The 15,516-nt window shown below is 39.6% G+C and overlaps 1 protein-coding gene across 1 annotated transcript in view; it reads left to right on the top strand.

Moving 5' to 3' along the window:
• The window catches only part of TES (testin LIM domain protein), a 54,915-nt gene extending 41,573 nt beyond the window's left edge, over nucleotides 1-13,342 (top strand). The window contains exons 5-7 of the mRNA XM_075208988.1: nucleotides 3,221-3,436; nucleotides 5,163-5,321; nucleotides 12,044-13,342. Of these exons, the coding sequence (XP_075065089.1) occupies nucleotides 3,221-3,436; nucleotides 5,163-5,321; nucleotides 12,044-12,235 (567 nt within the window). The 3' untranslated portion in view covers nucleotides 12,236-13,342. The remainder of the gene's footprint in view (nucleotides 1-3,220; nucleotides 3,437-5,162; nucleotides 5,322-12,043) is intronic.
• The last annotated feature ends 2,174 nt before the right edge of the window (nucleotides 13,343-15,516 follow it).

The following is a 15,516-nucleotide window of genomic DNA, read 5'->3' as shown; positions in this document are numbered from 1 at the left end:
AACTTTTTCACATTAAAGCTTTAAGTTTCTTTTCCTTCCACTATACTGCAGTGAACATTGAAAAAAATAGTAATAATTGTAAATAATATTGGGCTGATTGGTCCTGTATAGATTAACCACTAATTTTGTGTACATACAGTATGTCATGAAAATGCAATGTGTAAAATCAAGCTTGTTAGGACACATGTTAGCATGTTATGTCAGTGACTACCCTTTTTTTTAATGTAATATATTCTTATTAGCAAGGATTTAAGGTAAGAAAGAAATGACACATGTTTAATTGGCATTATTATGAATATGAAAATATACACAGTAATCTGTTTGTCTTAGGCATGATGTGAGGGGCTACATAGATGTTAATCTCGAACATTATAGAGGGGGACAGAACTGCTAAAATTTTATAAGCGTATTTTACCAACTTTAAAGCAGGTCACAAAACCACAACAGATCAGTCACACACAAATGTGAAAGCACATCTCTTCAGGATTGGCCCATGTGTGGGCAACTATACAAAATTCCCAAATAAATGGTAGACGGGGCCCAGTATGTGTGTGTACCCACTGTGTCTGTCCCTGTATGTGTGTGCGATCACTGTGTCTGTGCACCCACTGTATGTACCCGAGTATGTGTGTTCTGTTGTCGCTTTCCCTACCTGTGACTGCTGGTGTCTTTAGCTCAGTTGCTGCTTGTATGGATCCTGGAATTTTGAGAGTCCTATCTGGAAAAAAAATGGGTACATTAAATTAAGAAAACTCCAATGAGTCCCGGCGTTAAAGCAATAGCACACATGTTTAATAATTAGGCCTCCCTCCAGCCCCATTAAAATAATAGTATTCACATTTGATAAATAGAGATATTTTACTCCAGCCGAACCAAACATTAAATTAATAGGTTTATTTATTAAATGGGAATACTATTTCCCTACCTCCAAACAGGCCAGCAATAAATAGCATTTAAGTTTAATACATATAACAATTTCCCAAAACCATCCCTGTCATTAAATTATTTGTATTCACATTTAATAAATAGCCCTCCTCCCCAAACTCAACCCCACACTTAATAGCCCCAAACTAGCATTGAATTAAAACTCCTGCCTCCTCATCTTAAATTAATAGGCCCCCACTATTAAACTAAATTGCCCCACCATCACCCATTAGTCACCACCTACCTCACACCCCCATTTCATTGCCATAAGCCCCCTGCCCTCAACCCCATTACAGTGACATAAGACCCCCTGCCCAAACACACACTATACGGACATAAGCCCCCCTGCCCACACACACACTATACTGACATAAGCTCCCCTCACACTTACCTTATTCCAGCCATGCTTCCTGCACTGTACACATGGGACTGCACCTGTCACATGGTGCGCGTCCCATGTGACCTTTGCTTTTGACTGGATAGGACAAGGACGAGGCCACGCATAGGGGGTCAGGGTTTAACATAAGTTCCGCGTCCACAACGATGCTCCCCCGCTGGCACCCCTGATCCAGGATGCCCCCGCTACCCCCCTCTCTCCCTATTGTATATGCTTCATGCAGTGAATGCATAGTGTAGACTGCTGATATCATCAGGAAAACAGGGTAATCACTGAGGAGAAAAGAGAAGTCGACCAACGTGTCACTCGTTATAAAGATCGTAGTTGCTGAATTCTCTAGCTACATTCACTGCATCATTGATCAGCACCACTAAAGACTAACTTAAAATCACATCACATGCTCCTAAACAGTTACATCCATTGTAAATTAATAAGATGGGAAGTAGCTTTTACAATAGAAAATACATTTCTTTAGGTGGCTATGTTCTTTAATATGCTACCTTCAATAACCATTTCCTCTAACTATCACTTCTTTCCTGTACCCACATGTAATAATTTTAACCTCCACAGAAAAACCTTATAGGTCTCTGTGTATAATCTAGAATAAACTTAAATATCACAAGGTGAATATTTGCTTTTCATTTAGTAAGTCTTATTCATATTGAAGGAGAACAGACTGTGGTTCTGTTTCTAAAAATACTCAATATGTATGGATTGTCTACATACTTGTAAAATATATAGAATTGGAAAATATGCTGTAGGGCTAAATGTTGAAATGTATGAAATTCAAATCCGTATTCCTCATTAACCAACCTTGAATATTTTTGAGCATGGTAGAACTCGCCTGCATAGCAGCACCTGCAGCAAATCATTGTAGCCAGCATAAAATTATTTTTGTCTTGGGATAAATATACTGCCTTGTGTGTGTGTGTGGCAAATGAAAAGTATATTGTATTGTTCGTTTCCTGTGTTTATCCTGAGTTACAGACAGTCACTTAGCTATTTTAGTTATTGTGCCAAAGAGTCTGCTATTTTAAAGTGTTGGTTTTTAGACTCCAAATCTGTTCATCTAATTTTTGTTGCATGGTTATGAATGTTGTGTTCTTTCTCTGTCTTTTTCATCAATTCTATAAAAACTTTTTAAACCTTCTACACTTGAAATGGTAAGAGTTTATGCATGAGGGACAAAGGAAAATACTTTTTCTTTTGGATACTTTTCCTGTTCTCTACAGCAGTCTGCACTGTTTGTATGTTTTTATTTATTATCTTTGACTGCTCCAGATTTCAGTCTTGTTTGGAACTGAATCTTATGTGTCATAAAACATTCTCATTACTCACAAAACTGCATCAGAAACACATCTCCAGTTATGGGAATATCTTGCTTTGTGAGCAACTGCCACGACTGAGGCAATTTTTCCATCGGAGGCGTTCCTCTGCGTGGACAATGGGATGTTTGTGACTGGAGGGAAGGGTTAAAAGATTGAGAGGGCGAAGTATGCACCGTGACCCTGCTCACAATTGGTTTGGTAATTAGCATTTTATTGTTGCGTAGAGAGGGAGTGTTGAGACATTAAGAAGCACTGTGGAAATAGCTATGTTATGCCTGTTTAATTCCAGTTCTAAGCCCAATGTTTCATTGTCACGGCAGGATTAGAAAGTCTCCCAGCATTGCTAATTGATGGTCCATGTCACTATCTACATGGCATTTCGGAACTGTAAAGCATGTAGGTCTCATGACGATATGTGTCTGTTGGCCCCGTTTCAAACACCCTTCAGAATTTTGTAGCACTGACAATACTTTTTTAAATAATGTACAACTTGTCTTTTTTCTTCATGTATTGTATTATATTTGATTTTAATTGCCATTTATTTATGGTCGGTTTTTTTTGTTGTTCACAGTACTGCTTCCGTTGCAAGGAGAACATGAGGGAGGGTGACCCTGCTGTTTACGCAGAGCGGGCTGGCTATGACAAGCTATGGCATCCTTCTTGCTTCGTCTGTTTCACCTGCAATGAGCTTTTAGTTGACATGATCTACTTCTGGAAAAAGGGAAAGCTTTATTGTGGCCGACATTATTGTGACAGTGAGAAGCCACGTTGTGCAGGTTGTGATGAGGTAATGTTCATTTGCTCTTTAGCAACTTACAAAGTGTTTGAAACTGTGTATTTTATTTATAATAATCTGTTTGTAGGTTTGGTTTGTTTTTAGAACATTGTATTCACTGTTGAGTTTTCAAGCGTGGGGGATCTTTTTCACATCATTATAACTGTGGCTGCACCTGTCTGTTTTCATGCAGTAGGACAGGCCTGACAAACATTTACAATGTTAAATGCAATTTAATAATGCTACAATGAAACACAATACATAACAATCTTATAAGTATTCATGTAAAGCCTATTCTAGTGACTTGTATACAATGCAGAGTGCAGTTTGGTGACCTCTATACAATGCAGAGTGCAGTTTGGTGACCTCTATACAATGCAGAGTGCAGTTTGGTGACCTCTATACAATGCAGAGTGCAGTTTGGTGACCTCTATACAATGCAGAGTGCAGTTTGGTGACCTCTATACAATGCAGAGTGCAGTTTGGTGACCTCTATACAATGCAGAGTGCAGTTTGGTGACCTCTATACAATGCAGAGTGCAGTTTGGTGACCTCTATACAATGCAGAGTGCAGTTTGGTGACCTCTATACAATGCAGAGTGCAGTTTGGTGACCTCTATACAATGCAGAGTGCAGTTTGGTGACCTCTATACAATGCAGAGTGCAGTTTGGTAAGCAACTAGGCAAGCGGGAGGGGATGTTTGGCAGTACAATGATGCCATCATTCTGGAAGACCTCATTCTCCAGGACTCTGGTGTATAGGTTGTAGGTAGATGGCCAGCCAGTGCTTTTAGCCAATCAAAGTATTGAGAGCTGTTATGTCCAGTAGATGGTAGAAATGTATTTTTTTTTAAGTAACAAAAGGTGCGTGAAAAGAAGGGATTTTCCTGGCAAAGAAACACACAAAATCTCCCAACACGCTGCTATTTAGCCAGTTAAAAGAAATATCTCCTATTTGTAGATATAATGCAGAAGTTGCAAACATTTTCAAATATATAATAAGCTAAACCCTAAGCAATGAGTACCTATATTGAGTCATATATTAATGTGTGTTTTTAAATTGAGCGAAACCTTACCAGGAGGTACATGAAAGTCTTCAAAAAGTAGCCACTACTAGGAAAGCACTCCCAGACGACTACTGATCTCATACAGGCAAGTCGCTCAATTTATCGTTAACAGTGGATTACTTGTACAGTTTTCAAGAGCTGGTCCTGACTCATAAGGAGAGGCTGGCTTTGGGGTAAAATGCTGCCCTTGCCAGTCTGCTTGTGTGCAGGTCTCTTACAGCTGTGGCTTATTCATACAGCAATCTCTTACACACAAATATGCACATACAGGCTTTGTACACGCTACATGATCTTAAGCATTATTATTTTTATAGTTGAAACCTCTCCCTTTGTACCTCCTCTTTCTGTTTGGTCATCTCCTTAATCCACATTACTTATACCATACAAGTAGGCTTTAGTAAAATGTATAAAAAATTCTTTAATGTTGTCAAGTTTCTAAATATTTGAAGTGTATCTAAATTCCAATTGTCTGCTTGTGTTCCACTTTTATGAAGCTAACAATGTGTGTATTTTTCTTCTTCGGTCACAAGGTGGCGCACGTAATTAAGTAAAAAGTAAGGCTTTAGTGACATCTGGTGCTCGGAATAAAATATATTCAGCATTTGCAAGCCACCAGTGTATGTTTTAATGCAATATCTTTTTGATGCAAAACATGTTTTCTGTCTTGTTAGCTGATCTTCAGCAATGAATACACCCAAGCAGAAGGTCATAACTGGCATCTGAAACACTTTTGTTGCTTTGATTGTGACTGTGTTCTGGCTGGGGAAATTTACGTGATGGTGAATGACAAACCAGTGTGTAAGCCATGCTATGTGAAGAACCATGCTGTGGTAAGACCATTTAATGTATTGACGTAATAATGGCCTGTTTCTTCCCACACAGTGCATAAAGCTTTATTATTTGTGATTTGAAACAATTTAATTATAAACTACCATTTACTATTTGTTTCTCTACTGCCTTTCTGTAACTGTCCTGACCCTTCAGTCTTTCACTTGTATTGCAACACAAGAAAAAGCAATCACAGTGCAAGGTTCAGTCTAAACTGTCATACCTTTAAGGATATATTTAAAAAATCCCTGATTAATTCCTTTCAGCTTGCAAGTCGGTTATCCTTATGTAATTATTTGTAATAATATAGTTGCATACCTAGGATACACAGAACAAAGTTCTTTCTAAAAAGCACCTCTCACACACTTTTTATATGCACCAAATCATTATTATTAGAGCAATAATACACTTTAAAAGTTTTTCCCTAAAGCTTAGAGCTGCATACTTTTACAAGCCATGTAATCTGCTTTCAGATCAGACGAGTCTGCTAGAGACAGTCTCTTCTCTCCTTTACTGCCCTAACATTTCCGTCTCAATGAATGTGACGTGAGTTACTCACTGTCATGCTATCACACAAGCCATGAGCAAGTGTTTGATGATGCAGGCCCTTAGGGCATAATGAATATTAATAGACCCAATGCTTGCATCATGAACCTGTCCCTTCCCATTGTTGGATCCATAGGCTAGCTGAAGAAATGAGGGACACAAGTCCTGGAAAGTAGTTTTATATGTTTAGAGGTGGAGGGAAAAAAAGATTGCAAACTGTCTGACAGAACCACTTTGCATAACTATGTTCCAATTAACAAAATTAAGAGCTGATGATACCAATTATGATGTTTAATGTGTGCTGATTATATTAATGTAGTATGCTAAATATCTGTGAAGAGATTATCACTTCTATTTGAATCTGCCAACAATCTGACGCCTATCCCAATGTTTAATAATTTTTATTTATGCCTCAAAATATTTGAATTTATCTCCTCAATATTATTATATCTTTGCCTTTGTACTCTCCTGTTTAGTTTCGCATATACTGTACTTCATAACAGACATGCTCAGTGCGATTTGTATATTAATGACTTCTTTTTAACTATGAGACATCACTTAAGTCACTGCAGCTGTTTTTCTCATTACTAAAGTGTTGTGTACTCCACACACTTATTGCTCGCAATATTACTGTTAAAAATAAATATTATTGCTATTATGGCATGTTTCTCTTTAAGGCGCCAAAAACGGCTGCAGCGCCATACAATAGGGATTAGAATAAACTGACAATTTAGCAACAAATACATATTACAGAGCAGGAAGATGAGGCAAGCTAGGACATGAGACAGCACTGTGTGCAGGAGTATAGGCACATACAGAACTTGAGGCACAGTAGGAGTAGACATAGAGACCAGGCTGAAGGTGTCTAACAAGGGGTTTGCAGACAGAAAGACGAGAGGAAGGAGGGCCCTGTCCTGCCCACAAGCAGAGGACTGGTAGGCTTTAATGTAAAAATGAGTTTGAAGACTTGGAAGCTGGTGTGAAGTCTGATTTTTGGAGTGGGAATGAGTTTCAGAGGTGGAGTGCAGCACGGGAGAAGTCCTTAGAAGCGGGAGTGAAACGAGGTATTCAATGGGGAGGCGAGGCGTGGTTGTTGGCAGAATGCACATAGTGGGGATGGAGATGAGGTTGGAGAAGTAGGAGGGGAGGAGTGGCTGAGGGCTTTTTAGCTGAGGAGTTTGAACTAGATTCTTTAGGTGAAAGGGAACCATTGTAGCAAGTGACAAAGAGGGTGGGTAAAGTGGCAAGAGGGAAAAATCGGGCCAGCAGCGCCATTGAGGATGGACTAAATTTGAAAGAGGCAGGTGAGAGGGAGGCTGGATAGGAGGAGCTTTCTGTAGTCGAGAAGAGCGAGATGGCAGGAGAGGGTGAATGAGAGCTTTGGTTGCATCTAGGGTGAGGAAGGATCTGATCCTGGAGATGTTGTAAAGATGGAAGGGGCAGGATTGGAGGAGAGACTGATTGTGGTGTGTAAAGGAGATAGAGAATTTGAGAATAACACCCAGACAACTGATTTGAGGAACAGAGGAGAGTACAGTGTTGTCAACGGAAAAGGAGAGGAAAGGGGGGAGTGCACACTGGTGGGAGGGAAGAAAATGATTTCAGTTTTGTACATATTGAGTTTGGTAAAGCGCTGGGATATTCAAGAGGCATTTGCAGAAAGACAGCTGGACATGAGTGAAGAGTAAAGGTCAGTGGAGGAGAGGTAAATTTTTGTATTGTCCACGTAAAGGTGGTATTGGAAGCTGCAGGAACTGATAAGTTCACCAAGGAAGTAGGAGGACATACCTTTTGGAGGACCCTGACTGGCAAAGAGAAAGGAATAAAATTTTTGACCTTAGGTAATAATAATTATTAAAGTTAGGTAGTAAGGTGTGAATGTTAAGTCATATAAGGAGAAAGGTGCTGTCATGGAGCTAGAAGCATTCATTGAAGAAATGGATAATAATTGGAAGAGGCTGTGGGAAGTGCAAGTTGATAGAGAAATGGAGTCACTTCAGGGGAGAGCAATGTGAGGACCTGTGAACTGTGATATTAACTCCTGAAATTACCATGTGATAACTCAAAAGCTCGCTGTTGCTTCTGTTTGACAGTCCACAGTTTGCTTGTAAGTTACAGAATTCTATGGAAGGTTACGTATTCACAACCATTTGTCAAATTACAGCAACAGTATGTTTGTGAGTTAGCAATTGGTGATTTCAGGCAAATGTCAAGTACCTAGATTTATTTCAGTAAGTTTTATTTCCCAGCATAATGATTTTATTTGGGCATCATTTTTTTTTTTGTTTAATAAGATGAGAGCCAGATAAGCGTAGCAGGGGATTTCAGTTGAATCAGGCGTGTTCAGGGTTGTGATAGAATGTCAGTTAAGGTTGTGAATAAAAATATTGCCTATCCAGTATTTAAGTTTCTACCCCAAAAATAATTGTGGCACCTATATTTCTTTTTTTTCAGTGAGAGACAAATCTTTGACTATTTTGCTATCTGACAGTCATGGTCAGAATTCCTTTGCAAGAAACCTATAGGTAGTAATAATACCATTAGCTAACCAAGCATAACTGTATTGAGGGAATGCAGTAGCACTCTAAGCTAGGAGAAAGAGAGGATGTCAGCCTTGCTGATAATGACTGGGGAGAAAATTGTAAACCAACTGATCCATGGTCACCACTCACATGCAACATGTCTATTTTGATCTTGATTGCACAAATACTAATTTTAAAACTGAGAGATTTGTGGTGTCCTTGATCTATGACATTTCTTAATTATCACTATGGTCATACAGTGTTAGCCACTAGCCAGTTTGCAAATATGAGTAACCAGTATATTGTCGTAGTTATTCTGGTGCACCCTATCAAGCTCATAGTTTTTGAATTTCAGCTGCTGTATAGCTGTGCCTATGCTGTCCTGAACTGACAGCAATATATAATTGCTGTACACTGTGCATATGCAGTCTGACAAAGAGATCGTTATGATATTGATGAGTCTGACCAGCAAAGTATGACAGACTATAGACACTTTATAAGTTTGTGAAAGAGAATTGCTAAATGCAACAGAAAAGAACAATTCTCTTACAGCTATCCATGTACATTATCGATACAGAAATAAGAATTGCAGCTGGTACAACTCTGCTGGCAGTGTCAGATCAAACAGACAAGCAGTGCTAAATTGCAGTATGCTGTGCATTGTGTGCACATAACTAGAGACAGTAAGTTTGTCCAGCAATGTGTAAATGGGTCTGATCATAGACACTCCTCCTTTTATAAGTTTCTGAAACACAATTACTTAATCCAGCAGAGCAGAGCAATTATCATAAGGAACAATATGTGTGTTAGTCACACTAACTAGTGGGCAAAATAAATTAATAACCAGTGTTGGTAATCGTTGCTGTTGAATATCAAATCGGGATAAGTTCCTTTGTTGTATTTATTTTTCTTGCCATGCTGTGCTAGCTCTATCCCCAGGGCTGCCAAGAGGAATTCAGGGCCCCGGTACAACAAATTCATGGGGCCCCCCTCATAGCTGAGCATGGTAAAAAAAAAAAATCGGGGTTGTGGTCGTGCATTTGGGGGCGTGGCTAACACATCAAAATCACTCGGCTCTCATATGTCCAAGCACTCCTGGCTTTCAGGACATCTAGCACTAAAAGTGTAGTATAGAAAAAATGCAGTGTGTAAACAAAGAGTTCAGTTTTGGCCTCCACCTTACATTGGGCACAACACTCACCAAAAATTGACATTGTCCCTACTAGAATCACAACATTTCACATACTGTCCTGCTCTCTCCTACCTGTTCTCACTTTCACCACCTGTTGTTGCATGTTTCTTTAGTTGCGGCTTGTCTGCATCCTGGAATGCTGGGGGCCCTATTTGGGAAAAAAATAGCTACATTTAGATAATTCCAAACAACCCTGGCGTTAAATCAATACCATCCACGATTAATAATTAGGCCTTCCTCCAGCTCCAATATTACAATAATGTGCCCCTTCATCATCGCCATGCCTTATGATCACACTGCGCCCTCCATGCTGCTTTTGACCTCTTCATCTGGCTCCCCTTCATCACACTATACTATGCTGCTCCCCCCCTCTTTTTCAATCCCACTGTGCCATGCCTCCCCCCCTTTTTAACCCCACTGTGCCATGCTGACCCCTGTTTTTTAACCCCACTGTGCCATGCTGCCCCGTTTTTTAACCCCTCTGTGCCCCCTCATTTTTTAACCCCTGTCATGCTGCCCCCCCCTCATTTTTTAACTTCTCTGTCATGCTGCCCCTCTCCCCGTTTTTAAACCTTCTATGCCCCCCCCTCGTTTTTTAACCCCTGTCATGCTGCTCCCTCCCTCATTTTTTAACTTCTGTCATGCTGCCAAACCCCCCCACCCCCCCCCCCCCCCCCCCCCCGTTTTTAACCCCTCTATGCCCCCTCGTTTTTTAAACCTTGTCATGCTGCCTCCCCGTTTTTTAACTCCCCCGTGCCCCCCTCGTTTTTCTCCCTGCAGACTGACTGAATGCTGGGCATGACATGATGACATCACACCCGGCATTCAGACAGTCTGAATGGAGCACAGAGCAGCAGGATGGAGGGATGCCATGCTCTGCGATCAGGTGAGTATGTTTTTGTTTTTTTTAAACTAGCCTGCTCCCCCCACCAACGACCGAGCCCCCCCCCCAACAACACCACAGCATAATAAGTTGACATTGTCATCAAGTCTCTAGTTTTATAAACTCATGCAACATGCATATTTGCAAATCAATGCAGAATGGCATTCAGCTACTTTGCAAGAAATAAAAAAATACACTTGAATAATATATTAGTGGAACTCTGTATCTGTTGTGTGCACTTTGTTGCATGAGAGAATTGAGGACTAAAGCTTTAATCCTTAACTGTGTGAATAATTACAATACTTCAGGTTTAAGAACCGTTTATTTACTGTTAAAAGTAAAGTATGAATGTTCAAGTATGTTTATGCTGACTTGTAAATAAAATAAGCAAGCAAAGACACCCATGTTATAACCATAAACACCCATATTTGATTTAAAATCAAGGTCCAGTTGCAACCATACATTTATAGTTCATATATAAGGTCTACATTATTTATTTTTAAATCTATTTTGTATCTGATCAGTAAGAGATGTGGTTCTCAGATTGTTTTATATCGCAGTAGAGAGTTTGCCTGGGATTCGTATCTGTCTCACATTGGATTGAGAGTAACACCTGTGCTCTAGGTGCAAAGATGTGTCTAAGCACTCTCCAGTTGTTTACTCTCGTTTAAACTTAACTCTGTCTAGCTATCCATTTCACCCTTATATTGTGAGTAAACTATTTAGAAAAGTAGCAGTGTGTTAGCAGCAGATAAAACAAGATTTAAGAAAAATGTGTTTTTATTATAGAGCAAAACCTACTAGCTGATTCTTACACTGCAGCAACACATATCTCTGTCAGATTCTAGTTTCCTGCTTTTATATTTAGTTGTTTACTTTATTAACAAGTTGACAATGCCAACTTAAGCCAGGTAGTTATTTATATTAAAATTCACAATACATATTCTACAGTATTTGGCTATCACAATAAGCATATACATCAACTTATGGCCACAAAATTGTAGCCTTATGTGTAGTATATTAAATTGCATGTATCTTCAGATATGTGCCACTCAAAATACAATACAATGTGTATATATGCAGCTGCATGAAGATACATAATGGCATCGTCATCTTGGCTGCCAGGCATTGGTGATATTAATCTATTTTTGAAAATCAACTGTGTTGAAGATCCAGCATTATAGGTGGGTTAGGAAATAGCCAAAGGGCTATTCAGCACAGGTGGGATTTGCCATATGAGGGAGGCATTTAGTTTGAACCCATTTTCCCTAGGGATATTTCCTGATGATGTGGCTGGTTGCACATAATAACAGTGGGACCCCACGCTGCATGTTTACCCGTTGTTGTATGACCATCATAGCCTGGTACTAGCACAGCTTTTGCAGAGCGACTCCATGCTCATTTTACCCCTGCTTTAGAGGTAACCAACCCAGCTCTTTTCTGGTTAATTAAATTTCTATAAAGAATCCTTCAGGCCCAATGATGTCACGAGTAGGCAAACTCTGACACTGTCTTGTGCCTTTAACAGACATTGTTATATTTAATGTTCCCTACGTAATATTTTCCTTTTTCTCTCCTTAGTCATGCCAAGGTTGTCACAATGCCATTGATCCTGAAGTTCAGCGTGTGAGCTACAGTGGATTCCATTGGCATGCCACAGAGGAATGCTTCTTGTGTTCATGTTGCAGCAAGTGTCTGATTGGCCAGAAGTTCATGCCGATAGAGGGGATGGTCTTCTGCTCTGTTGAGTGCAAAAAGAAAATGGCTTCCTAAAGAAGAGATTGACATATATTTTTGATGATGAATCTTGCATTTGCAGCTTATTTAAAAGATTATATTTCAATAATCAAGTGAAACTATCAGAAACCTTTAAATAGCGATGCCTTTTTAAGCAAAAGAAAGTTCACTTTTTTCCAGAAATACTGTAAAAAAAAAAATATTTTCACATTTTATGCTAGTGGATTAAAATGGAAATTGCTGCTTTATTTGATACAGAAATCGCCACACATTTCAGCACATAAATGCCATTTGTTCTGTCATGTCACTATTTTGTTTTTTAATATCCTTTTCTCTGATGTAGCACTTTATTGCAAATATTTTGCTTTTGAGGAAACCATTTGCTTTTAATAATGTTGTAAATCAACACAATCAAAGTTTTTTTTGTAGCCACAGGACCTCTGAGTTGGTCTGCTCCTAATGTAGGCACGTAGCAGGCAGCATAAATGCTGCCCTCCTGTTACACTAGTGCTCATACACTCTCTGAATTGTGTATTGGTGCTTGTGTGGCAGCAAGTCTGTGTTTACACTACCTGTTATGTGCAAACAGATGGTGTTAATAAAGTCAAAGCTCCTACAGCTAATATATGGAATACTGAAAATGACAGTCCTTACTAAACCAGATATTGAGTATTTCATACATCAAGAGCATGGTAATGTTTTTTTATAATCTCAATTGCTCTAAATAATGCACCGTTAAACCTTGCTATAAAATAGTCCTGTTATTTATCAACAAAAACACATTTTAGTGACTCAACCTGCTATTATAGCAGTCACAAAATATAGGAAGTTGTGTAGGGTATAAAAGCATGACCTAAGAAACATTACATGGTGCATTACAATAAAATGTGCCAGACAAGTATTGAATATTATGTTCTATAAATCGTCCAGGTTCTCTTTGTGATTTAGAGGAAGTGGGATGCTTCCTGCTGATGTATGATCCCATTGTATGTTTCAGTAAGTGACTGCCGTAACCACACACATTTTATTTGCATGTTTACTAGTTGTAACTATGCAAATGTCAGCTAAACCTTATAAATGATTGTAATAATGTTGATCACTTATTTCAGCAATTAATAATAAAAAGGCTTTTGGTAACCTGAATGTGTGTGTGTTCACTTTTTCTGATTTATATTTTTCCTACTTAGTTTTCCAAAGATCCTGCAGAGGGAGATCAATTCAAAGATTTGTTGTAATTCTTCTAAACGACTCCTGGGAAGTTATTTCTAGCAACTATCTAACATCTTAAAGCACATCATACACTGCGTTTATTTTAACACTAGCTACGTTTTTTTAAAAAAAATCATGTAAATCACTCTCTGATTTGGATGTACAAGTAGGCATAAAAATTAAGAAAACACAAAAGCAAATGAAACAAAAAGATGCATGCTTATTTAGACAGATATTTGTCAAAAATTATAGTAAAGCAAGACGCACAGGAAAAAATGCACACGTGTCTACATATGTTGAATGGGATGTCTCAAGATGTGTCCATCTCTGCAACATTAGGTTATGTGCCAGATTTACGTCTGATGTACACCAGATATATTTACATATAAATTGACCCAGAACATACAGGTGCCTATAGCGTGAAGTACACTTGTTGAGCGTTGCACAAGTTGTATGTCTTAATTGACCGCTGCTTCTCTTCGTTGTACGGTCACATCCCCATTAGGAGCTGTTTTGTTTCATTTGTAACCCTAGTATTGCTACCTTATGTATATGTAATATGCATTGAGAATGACATTTATAAGCAATAAACACTTTTTGACCTTGGCTATTAACACCTTATTAGTTATATGTATAGAGTAATTTCACTGCATCACTAATGACATTAATCATCATCATTTATTTATATAGCGCCATTAATTCCGCAGCGCTGTACAGAGAACTCACTGACATCAGTCCCTGCCCCATTGGGGCTTACAAGCTAAATTCCCTAAAGCACACGCACACACACACTAGGGTCAATTTGTTAGCAGCCAATTAACCTACCAGTATGTTTTTAGAGTGTGGGAGGGAACCGGAGCACCCGGCGGAAACCCACGCAAACACTGGGAGAACATACAAACTCCTCACGGATAAGGCCATGGTTGGAAATTGAACTCGTGGCCCTCAGTGCTGTGAGGCAGAAGTGCTAATCACTACACCACCGTGCTGCTTTAATAATGATGCTTTGAATAATGATCTCCCCCATTCTATCAGGCTTTCACCTAGTCTGTCAGACTTCATACACTTCCTTAAAACCCACTTGTTCAGGTTAGCCTACTCTTCCTCCGCCTAACCCTGCCCTCCTCCTTCCCTCTTCTCTCTCCCCCTCTCCCTCTCCCTCTCTCCCGCCCCCTCTCCCTCTCCCTCTCTCCCGCCCCCTCTCCCTCTCTCCCTCTCCCTCTCTCCAGCCCCCGCCCCCTCGCCCCCTCTCCCTCGCCCTCAGTGTTCTCGTCCCTCACCCCCTCTTGCCACTCTGTGTCTCCCGTCAGTCTCCCCCCTCACCTTTTAGATTGTAAGCTCCCTTGAGCAGGACCCTATTTCCTCGTGTCCTCCTCCTTTTTGTTTTCCTTTGTTATTAGCCCTTTGCCTCTTCTCTCCATTTCATCACTTGACTCCTGCCTCTACCTTTCCTCTTTTCCCGTGCCTCTGCCCTGATCCAGTAAGTTTTGCCCACTCTACTGGCACACGCACATCTCTTCCTATCTGTACATTGGAATTCCCTTTTACCTCTTTGCCCTATGCACTTCTCTCTGCAAAATTGGTACTTGTTTATAAATATTGCTCTTTGTCTATATTTATTATTCTTTGTCTTTACTGCACTTTGTTTTGTACTACCTTGTATCTCAAGCTCTATGTATTGCGTTGTGGACCCTTTGTCTTGCCTCATAAATAAAATATAATAATTATAAATTATATAATATAGGTGCAAAAAATGGAGGAAGTTATTTCAGTTGGAGAGGACTGTATGCAATCGTCTGCATATAGCTATTGGTGCTGATCGTCATCACTGTGTATTTGCACCTGTCCTCCAGCACCCCCAACAGATTTGGCTCCTGACAGCCATATATGTGTCTCCGTGCAGGTCTGTCGCATTTACGCGAACACAACCTTATTGTACACGGCCTACACTTGACCACCCATTCTCTCACCCTTTGTGCCTCTCCAGTTGTAAGGAGGTGTAAGATGTGAAAATACATCTTCCTTTTTTGTGTGTGCATTCACAGTATTATTTTTGTGACTTTTGCACTAAACAAAAAGGACATAGGTACAGCTCTTCATTTTCCACA

This window comes from Mixophyes fleayi, chromosome 4, assembly GCF_038048845.1.
Source record: "Mixophyes fleayi isolate aMixFle1 chromosome 4, aMixFle1.hap1, whole genome shotgun sequence".
Taxonomy (NCBI): domain Eukaryota; kingdom Metazoa; phylum Chordata; class Amphibia; order Anura; family Limnodynastidae; genus Mixophyes; species Mixophyes fleayi.
The sequence above is the reverse complement of the archived record's forward strand: the minus strand, read 5'-3'. Positions and strand labels throughout refer to the sequence as shown.